Genomic DNA, 10,000 nt, shown 5'->3' on the forward strand with positions numbered 1-10,000 from the left:
AACACCACACACATCCACGGCATAAAATAAACCAGCGGATCAGACGGGAAAACATCAGATCCAGGAATCCGGACCAATATCTGTCCAGATATCTGATCCATACTCCATCTCTGATCTGTTATAGCATCGCTAATGTGTTATTAATGGACAGATGCTCCGCTTAAAGGAACGGATTTAAAATGGAAAAAAACGTGTGATCGTAAATAACGCGGTCAGAAGATAAGGAATAAAATATGATAGTGCTGAGGGAGATGCATAACTGTTCTTTTTTTTTCTTCTCCCAGGTGAGACAGCTTGTGTATGAATGAAGCAGCATCATGGCTGCGATGATTCCGCCTGTGAAGCTGAAATGGTTGGAGCATCTGAACAGCTCATGGATCTCGGAGGACAGCGAGTCCATTTCCACACGAGAAGGTGTGGCTCTACTCTACTCCAAGCTCCTGGCTAATAAAGAGGTGGTGCTGCTTCCTCAGCAGGTTCTGTGCCTCAAAGGTCCTCAGCTGCCTGACTTTGAGCGTGAATGTCTGTCTCGTGATGAACAGGAGCACTATCTGGATGCGCTACTGGCCAGTCAGCTGGCTTTGGCCAAAACTGTGTGCTCGGACTCTCCGTTCGCGAGTGCTCTGCGCAAACGTCTTTTGGTGCTGCAGCGCATCTTTTATGCTCTCTCCAGCAAGTACCATGACAAGGGCAAGGCGAAACAGCAGCAGCACTCGGGCGAGAGCACGCTGAACTCCTCTGAGCTGCAGGCGGCGAGCGAGAGGCCGCGCTCTAGTACAGACGCGCTAATCGAGATGGGAGTACGTACAGGGCTGAGTTTACTCTTCGCTCTCCTGCGTCAGAGCTGGGCCCTGCCCACGGCCACGCCCGGTCTCAGCCTCTGCAATGACGTGATCACCACGGCGATCGAGGTAGTAGGCTCACTGCCGCCGCTGTCTCTAGCCAATGAGAGCAAGATCCCTCCTATGGGGTTAGACTGCCTGGTGCAGGTCACCGCCTTCCTGAAGGGCGTGATCGCCTGCCAGACAGGTGCGGACGTGGTGGGGCGAAGACTGGCCTGTGAGCTCCTCCTGGGTTTAGCGGCGCAGAGAGGATCCCTGAGGTATCTGCTGGAGTGGGTGGAGATGGCGCTGGCCGCCTCGGCTGGAGTCAGCAGCCTGGAGCAGAACCAGAACCAGGAAGGCCTGATGGGTTACGACTGCTTCATGAACATCCTCATGCAGATGAGACGATCGTTGGTACGTCTTTCACATCTGTTAAAGTCTCTCATTCAGTAAAGTCGTAACAACAAATAAAGAAAGCAATAAGCCTTAACACAAAATATCTATCTATCTATCTATCTATCTATCTATCTATCTATCTATTCATTCATTCATTCATTCATTCATTCATTCATTCACAGGGTTCGTCGGCAGACAGGAGTCAGTGGAGGGAGCCGACACGCACTCCAGACGGTCTGTGCTCTCTGTATGAAGCAGCACTCTGTCTGTTTGAAGAGGTAAAAAAATTGTCTAGAAATATAATTTTATTCAGAGTAATTTAATAGATTGCTGGTTCACACTATTAGTGACGGCGATGTTACAGGTCTGTCGCATGGCATCGGATTACTCCAGGACTTGTGCGAGTCCAGACAGCATCCAGACGGGCGAGGCAGCCATGGTGTCTGAGACGTGCGAGGTGTATGTGTGGGGCAGTAACAGCAGCCACCAGCTTGTGGAAGGAACGCAGGAGAAAATCCTTCAGCCCAAACTTGCAGCCAGCTTCAGCGACGCACAGACGGTAAGAAATACGCAGAAGGGCTTTGAATCCTGATTAGCGTTAATCAGAAACCTTCTGAGCAGAATCTGGAATTCAGCAGCTCTTCAGTCCTGTATTTAAACCGATACACGGTGTGTAATTCCAGATCGAAGCCGGTCAATATTGCACATTCGTCATCTCCTCCGACGGCTCCGTTCGGGCTTGTGGCAAAGGAAGCTACGGTCGCTTGGGTCTGGGCGACTCCAACAACCAGTCCACGTTGAAGAAGCTGACCTTCGAACCTCATCGTTCTGTCAAAAAGGTTTCCTCGTCCAAAGGCTCGGACGGCCACACGCTAGCTTTCACGAGCGAAGGGGAAGTGTTCAGCTGGGGCGACGGAGACTACGGCAAACTGGGACACGGCAACAGCTCCACACAGAAATACCCCAAACTCATACAGGGACCCCTGCAGGGAAAGGTACTGAGCACAGTGTGCAGTATTTCTCAATCCTCATCAAATTTACCCTCATGAGGTTAACTAGGGGTACCTCATTTACCTCATTGACTTCTAGAAGACTTCTAGATGTTTCATTTGAATGCAAACTATTTCTTTGAGCTTTACTATAAGCTCGTCTTGTTGGAGTCACGTCCAGTGAACCATTAACAGGTCACATGACGTGACGTGCCAAACGTGCTCCGAAACCAGTAACATATATTTAAATCTCCTGGAAAAGCGTCACTTTCTGACACGTCCTTTTAAACATCGACTGCATTCCTACAGGAAATTGCAGATATTGTTTTATTACACGTTACGGATCTGACTTTGTTGCTCGCTCATTTGATACGAGAAGTTTCCTTTTATTCTGATATCCTTGTTGTTTTGAATCATTTATAAATGTAGATAATAACCTACTCTTAGTTTCCGTGTAAGTGAGTCTCTTCTGTAACATCCTCAGGTGGTGGTGTCCGTGTCGGCCGGCTACAGGCACAGTGCAGCGGTTAGTGAGGACGGAGAGCTGTACACGTGGGGAGAAGGTGACTTTGGAAGACTGGGTATGTTTATAGGAGGAGGATGAGAAGATGTGTTTACATGTTCAGTTTTTTTTTCTGATGATGTTTTGTTTACTGAATTAAATGTTTTGACTTTCCTCTGTATGAGGAATAATTACAGATGATATTACAGATAACATGAACGAGCGTGTCGTACGTGCTGTTTTTAGGCCACGGTGATAGCAACAGCCGCAACATCCCCATGCTCGTGAAGGACATCAGTAATGTAGGCGAGGTGTCCTGCGGCAGCTCTCACACCATCGCGTTGTCGAAAGACGGACGCACCGTTTGGTCTTTCGGAGGCGGAGACAACGGTGAGTCGCGTGCGTCAGCCCATGTCTGCGTTTGTTATATCTCAGAGCAACGAGAATATGATTCGAATATGATAAACGTTAAAAAATCACGATGACTTCAATACATTTCGACGATTCGCAGAAATATCAGTGTTCGGTTTATATGTTTTACTAAATCTCTCCCATACATGAGGCTTTAAAAAAAAAAAAAAAAAAAAAAAAGAATCAAAACATTGCTTCCTTTCCACGTTTTCGGGTTTGAAATCGAGTCTCTCGATGTTGATATCAAGCTAGCGTCACTAAACGAAGAGAAGTTTGTCTATTTTTACCCTGAAATCTTACTGTATGCTAGTGCCAGTATTATATATGTAAAGTAAAGGAATAAAACAGTAGAGTATGTTGTGAGTTTCTCACATGACCCCATTTGTAAATAAATTAATGGGTCATGCCCTTTGTTTTTATGGCGTTTGTAGTTATTATATAAAAAGCGATACTCAGGTTTGCTGTGATCTGACCTCACAGATTTTCTGCCCCGTTTACTTGCCTGATGTTTACCCTGGTTTCTCTTGGACAGGTAAACTCGGTCATGGCGACACCAACCGTGTGTACAAACCCAAAGTGGTTGAAGCCCTGCAGGGAATGTTCGTCCGTAAGGTGTGCGCTGGAAGCCAATCTTCTCTGGCCCTGACCTCCACTGGACAGGTAAAAAGGTGGAACGTTAGAGAGGTGTATCGTTACATGTTTATAGAGCGTATAACAGAGTCGTACCTGTTTCCCAGGTGTATGCTTGGGGTTGTGGCGCTTGTCTGGGCTGCGGTTCTTCTGAAGCCACCGCCCTCAGACCAAAGCTGATCGAGGAACTGGCCACCACCCGTGTTGTAGATATCTCTATAGGAGACAGTCATTGCCTGGCATTATCACATGGTAAAATATTGCATCTTTTGTTTATAGAAAAATGGTCCTGTTGTTTAAAACTGAGTAAAAACTTTGTAAATAGCAAAGTTTGAACATTCTGCCGTTTATTTCTGCAAAGCGTCTTTATAATAAAATGACTTTAATTGTGACGTCACGGTGCTCAAAAAAACAACAAAGGATCTGTAACACAAATTCCAACATCGCTTTGTAGGACATCGTGTCCCGTTCCGCTTGTTTGTTTATACGATTATATGTTTTGACGGATATTTTGGAACGGAATAAAACGATGATTATTGTTTTTGTTTTTTTATTCTTGTTACACGTTTTGAAGATAACGAAGTTTACGCCTGGGGTAATAACTCCATGGGTCAGTGCGGTCAAGGAAACTCAACCGGTCCCATCACCAAACCCAAGAAAGTGATCGGTTTAGACGGAGTGGCCATCCAGCAGATTTCTGCAGGCACCTCCCACAGCCTGGCCTGGACCGCCCTTCCTCGAGACAGGTGCAGCATTCGCATCACATTAGACCCTCCAGGGTCTAATACAGTGTAGTGTATATGACCACTTTCTAATATCTTCTCAATACAGAACACAACTTGCTTCACCCATGGTTGGGCAGCGAGTAACGAAGATGTTTGAATCAATTATCTTGTAAGATTATTTTTGCAAGTCGTTAGCGCTAAGTTATCGTTCATTGTTTTTTGCATGTACGATATATATTTTTGTTCTGTTTTCTGTGTCAAGTCTTTAAGTCTCCAAGTCTCCATTCTCTCACTTTCACCATGGTGTCGATGCCCAACAGAGACAAGTCACTAATTGTGGGTGTTGAAAACTAAGAGTCTACCTTTAAAACTTTGGAGTCGATTCCACACAATGAAAACGAATCACTTCTCACGCTCACGCTCTCACACACACTGCACAAATACAGTTTTACACTTTGTGAAAAGCTGAAATTCATTTTTTTAAATCTTTATTTTAACGAATTAAGCCTATCTAAGATTTAGTTCAGTACTGTTTTTTTTTTTAAATGCTGCATATACATAGTTATTACATAGCTTTGGTATTTAACATGTTGGGAAAAAAAAACAAAACCATTAATTGATTCATTTAAAAAAAACAATCAACAGATAAATGAATTATCAAAATAATCATCAGTTGCAGCTTTAATGAGGTGTTATTGCGTGTATTGCAGATTCTGATGCTTAATATCCAACATTTTATGTTATTAAGAGAATCTCGTGTGTGTGTGTGTGTGAGAGCAGGCAAGTGGTGGCATGGCACAGGCCTTACTGCGTGGATCTGGAGGAAAGCACTTTTGCTCATCTGCGCTCTTTCTTGGAGAGATATTGTGACGGCATTAATAACAAAGTCCCTCCGTTGCCCTTCCCATCCTCCAAGTACGTCAAAGCACTACCTCTTTGTACAACTTTTAGTCGTTATTAATAAATAAAAACTTACTGTTTTATTTTTACCATGTACAATTGGTTGATGTTTGTTCCCACAGAGAACACCATAACTTCCTGAAGCTGTGCCTAAAGCTCTTATCCAATCACCTGGCCCTGGCACTGGCAGGGGGCGTGGCCACCAGTATCCTAGGACGACAGGCTCGGCCTCTTCGCAACTTGTTGTTTAGACTGATGGACGCATCAGTGCCTGATGAGATTCAGGAAGTGTGTTTCTGTTTTTATATTTGCTTTTTGATTGATGTTTTTTTTTTGTTCCTTAAGTTTTTTTGTTGCTTAAGTTTGTGTTTGTGTTTCAGGCGGTCATTGAGACTCTCTCCGTAGGGGCCACCATGTTGCTGCCCCCTTTGAGGGAAAGAATGGAGCTTCTTCACTCACTCCTTCCTCAAGGACCTGACCGCTGGGAGAGCCTCTCTAAGGGACAGGTAAAGTGCTGTGTGTGTGTGTGCAAGTGCACATGCGTGTGTGTGTGTGCAAGTGCACATGCGTGTGTGTGTGTGCATGTGCACATGCGTGTGTGTGTGTGTGCAAGTGCACATGCGTGTGTGTGTGTGCATGTGCACATGCGTATGTGTGTGTGCATGTGCACATGCGTGTGTGTGTGTGCATGTGCACATGCGTGTGTGTGTGTGCATGTGCACATGCGTGTGTGTGTGCATGTGCACATGCGTGTGTGTGTGTGCATGTGCACATGCGTGTGTGTGTGTGCATGTGCACATGCGTGTGTGTGTGCATGCGCGCGTGTGAGTGTGTGCATGTGCACAAGCGCGCGTGTGTGTGCATGTGCACATGCGTGCGTGTGTGTGCATGTGCACATGCGTGTGTGTGTGTGCATGTGCACATGCGTGTGTGTGTGCATGCGCGCGTGTGAGTGTGTGCATGTGCACAAGCGCGCGTGTGTGTGCATGTGCACATGCGTGCGTGTGTGTGCATGTGCACATGCGTGCGTGTGTGTGCATGTGCACATGCGTGCGTGTGTGTGCATGTGCACATGCGTGCGTGTGTGTGCATGTGCACATGCGTGCGTGTGTGTGCATGTGCACATGCGTGCGTGCGTGTGTGCATGTGCACATGCATGCGTGCGTGTGTGCATGTGCACATGCGTGCTTGTGTGCATGTGCACATGCGTGCGTGTGTGCATGTGCACATGCGTGCGTGTGTGCATGTGCACATGCGTGCGTGTGTGCATGTGCACATGCGTGCGTGTGTGCATGTGCACATGCGTGCGTGTGTGCATGTGCACATGCGTGCGTGTGTGCATGTGCACATGCGTGCGTGTGTGCATGTGCACATGCGTGCGTGTGTGCATGTGCACATGCGTGCGTGTGTGCATGTGCACATGCGTGCGTGTGTGCATGTGCACATGCGTGCGTGTGTGCATGTGCACATGCGTGCGTGTGTGCATGTGCACATGCGTGCGTGTGTGCATGTGCACATGCGTGCGTGTGTGCATGTGCACATGCGTGCGTGTGTGCGTGTGCGCATGCATGTGTGCGTGTGTGCGTGTGCGCATGCATGTGCGTGTGTGCGTGTGTGCGTGTGCACATGCATGTGTGCGTGTGCACATGCGTGCGTGTGTGCGTGTGCACATGCATGTGTGCGTGTGTGCATGTGCACATGCATGTGTGCGTGTGTGCATGTGCACATGCATGTGTGTGTGCGTTTGCACGTGTGTGTGTGTGTGTGCATGTGTATGTTCGCGTGTCTGTGTTCGCGTGTCTGTGTGTGCGTGCCTGCACGTGTGTGTGCGCACCTGTGTGTTTGTCTCTGTGTGTGTATGCATGCATATTAATATGCGTGCCTGTGTTACAGAGGATGCAACTGGACATCATTCTCACCAGTCTCCAGGATCACACCCACGTGTCATCTCTGCTGGGTTACAGTGCTCCTCCGGATGTCTCTGAGTCTCTCACACTGTCTTCCGACCCCACACACACACCGGACACACACCCTGACACACACCTCGCCGAGATCCTCATGAAGACTCTACTCAGGAATTTGGGCTTCTATACGGTGAGTGTGTCTAGTGAACCTTTGCACACTTATTGCATCTGCTGAGGCCACGTTGTAATGTTAAGTGTGTGTGTGTGCGTGATTACAGGATCAGGCATTTGGGGAGTTGGAGAAGAACAGTGATAAGCATTTACAGGGAACATCTTCATCTGATAACAGTCAACCTGCTCACCTCCACGAGCTCCTATGTTCTCTACAGAAACAACTGCTGGCTTTCTGTCATATGAACCCTGTCACAGAGGTACACACAACAGACATCAGAGACACACATACAACAAATGGACAGAGACACAAACACTTAGTTTTAATAATGGAGACACACACACACACACACACATTTTGACAGTGAGACATAGACAGAATGAGAGAAACACATGGACAGAACGACATGAAAGGATTATGTTTGCATGATGTCTCTCACACTGTATAATTTGAGTATATTGTGTGTGTGTGTGTGTGTGTGTGCTTATCTGTGTAGGACTCCAGCAGCGTGGCCCTTCTCCATAAACACCTGCAGCTTTTGCTGCCTCATGCTACAGACATTTTTACTCGCTCAGCCATGCTTCTGAAGGAGAGTTCTGGAAACGGCAGCGTGCGCGAGAAACTACGAGGTACGTTTTTTTTGCACTCACACACACACACACACACAGTTACACACACAAACAATTTGCAAACATCCCTAAAATGTCTGTTTATTTATCCTCGGGACAGACGGGTTCAAATTTACTAAATCGATTTATTATGCAATATAAATCGAGTCAAGAACATCAAACAGACGCTTGCTATTTTCAGACCCTGGTGTTTGTTGTCTGTGTGTGTTGTAGATGTGATGTACGTGTCTGCGGCGGGAAGCATGCTGTGTCAGATCACGACGTCATTGCTGTTACTGCCCGTATGGGTGGCTCGTCCGCTGCTGAGTTTCCTTTTAGACCTTCTGCCACCGTTAGACCGGCTAAACAGACTCCTGCTGGCTGTCACATCTTTAGAGGACCAGGAGCTGCAGTGGCCAGTTCAAGGTAATATTAGTTAAAAAAAAAAAGACAGTTTAATGAGTCTTCAGCTCATTTGGTTGAATGTTTCTGTGTGTCTGTTAATGCCAGCAGGAATCTCAGAGCCAACGGAGCCGGGGTGTGTGACCGGGCCTGCACAGTCTTGGGTTTGGCTCATGGATCTGGAACGCACAGTGGCGCTGCTGATTGGGCGATGCCTTGGGGGAATGTTACAAGGCTCCGCCCCCTCACTGGAGGAACAGCACACAGCATACTGGCTGAAAACCCCACTATTCAGCAACGGCCTAGAGACAGACATTCCACAGCTAGGTACACACACTCACAGACAGCTAGCTAGGCACACATGCACACACATACCAGACAACTAGGTACATGTACATACATAGAGTTCCAAATTATTAAGCACATGCCATTTTTGATTGTTTTTCCAAATCAGTCAGTATGATTAAGTATTAATTTTATCCTCAACTATTATTACATATGAAAGAACTAATAATGTCAACCGTTGTATTGATATTTTGAAAAAATCATACAAATCATCCACACCACCTGAGCAGCGCCACAGACCGATCACCTCAGTGCCACGCCGAATTTAGGCAGCAAAAGGAGCCCCTACCAAGTACTGAGTACATATACAGTAAATGAACATACTTTCCAGAAGAAAGCAATTCACTAAATGAACAAACAATTCACTAAAAATGTTTTTTTTTTATTGGTCGTATGAAGTATTCTAATTTTGAGATAGTGAATCAGTGGGTTTTTGTTAAAACGTGAGCCAAAATTATTACAATTAATAGAACCAAAGACTTAAAGGTGGGGTCTCCGTTGTTTGAGAAATGCTTCAGAAAACTGAGTCGGAATGACAAACTGAACAAAAACAAAACAAACGTGAAGCCAATGAGCAGAAAGGGGCGTGTCTTGTCAATATGGGCGGAGAGAGTGTTCAGTGCGCATGTGTGACATTAGCAGAAAGCGGTTTTAACATTGACATGGAGGATAAAAACAAAGAAAGAAAGCGAAGAAAGGTTTATGATAAGACAAGAAGTAGGACGTGTTAATATAGGATCAGCTTTCCAGCGCTGGAGAGAACTGAAGGAGCAGGAAGTTGGTCACATATTCACAGATTGGAGTTTCCTGAGTCAATAACTCCTGAGCTAAACGCTGTTACTACACAAATAACACCTCTTTTCTATCGTAGTAATGTAGAGACGCAGCTACAACCGTGTTTTGTGTAGTAACAGTGTTTAGCTCAGGAGTTATTGACTCGGGAAACTCCAATCTGTGAATATGTGACCGACTTTACTTAAGACGCCGAGGCGCTTTTTTCCTTCTCGATAGGTGAGTAACGTTGGTTTTGCTTTGTTACACAGAACTAATATATGCCTTTGTCCTTTACATGATTATGCTTGTGTGACATTTTTGCTTGTTTGTTTATCTGCAATCGTATTGTTCTTTCCTTCAGCTATGATAAAGACACATTTCTTTCCATTAGTTGCCTGGGTTACGTATGTATATGTGG

At 46.0% G+C, this 10,000-nt stretch overlaps 2 protein-coding genes across 5 annotated transcripts in view; one reads left to right on the forward strand and one right to left on the reverse strand.

Moving 5' to 3' along the window:
- Positions 1-10,000, reverse strand: part of tmppe (transmembrane protein with metallophosphoesterase domain) — a 298,028-nt gene that overhangs the window by 232,531 nt on the left and 55,497 nt on the right. The window lies entirely within an intron of this gene.
- The window catches only part of herc1 (HECT and RLD domain containing E3 ubiquitin protein ligase family member 1), a 49,473-nt gene that overhangs the window by 3,798 nt on the left and 35,675 nt on the right, over positions 1-10,000 (forward strand). For 2 of the 4 annotated variants that reach the window (XM_060865730.1, XM_060865891.1), the window contains exons 2-18: positions 285-1,238; positions 1,403-1,498; positions 1,585-1,779; positions 1,904-2,215; positions 2,694-2,790; positions 2,958-3,101; positions 3,655-3,782; positions 3,860-4,004; positions 4,327-4,498; positions 5,258-5,392; positions 5,500-5,665; positions 5,758-5,883; positions 7,271-7,471; positions 7,560-7,712; positions 7,950-8,082; positions 8,296-8,487; positions 8,572-8,790. In XM_060865730.1, coding sequence (XP_060721713.1) covers positions 318-1,238; positions 1,403-1,498; positions 1,585-1,779; positions 1,904-2,215; positions 2,694-2,790; positions 2,958-3,101; positions 3,655-3,782; positions 3,860-4,004; positions 4,327-4,498; positions 5,258-5,392; positions 5,500-5,665; positions 5,758-5,883; positions 7,271-7,471; positions 7,560-7,712; positions 7,950-8,082; positions 8,296-8,487; positions 8,572-8,790 — 3,535 coding nt within the window. In that variant the 5' untranslated portion in view covers positions 285-317. The remainder of the gene's footprint in view (positions 1-284; positions 1,239-1,402; positions 1,499-1,584; positions 1,780-1,903; positions 2,216-2,693; positions 2,791-2,957; positions 3,102-3,654; positions 3,783-3,859; positions 4,005-4,326; positions 4,499-5,257; positions 5,393-5,499; positions 5,666-5,757; positions 5,884-7,270; positions 7,472-7,559; positions 7,713-7,949; positions 8,083-8,295; positions 8,488-8,571; positions 8,791-10,000) is intronic. The other 2 variants (XM_060865809.1, XM_060865981.1) reach the window with 1 other exon arrangement.

This window comes from Tachysurus vachellii, chromosome 1, assembly GCF_030014155.1.
Source record: "Tachysurus vachellii isolate PV-2020 chromosome 1, HZAU_Pvac_v1, whole genome shotgun sequence".
NCBI lineage: Eukaryota > Metazoa > Chordata > Actinopteri > Siluriformes > Bagridae > Tachysurus > Tachysurus vachellii.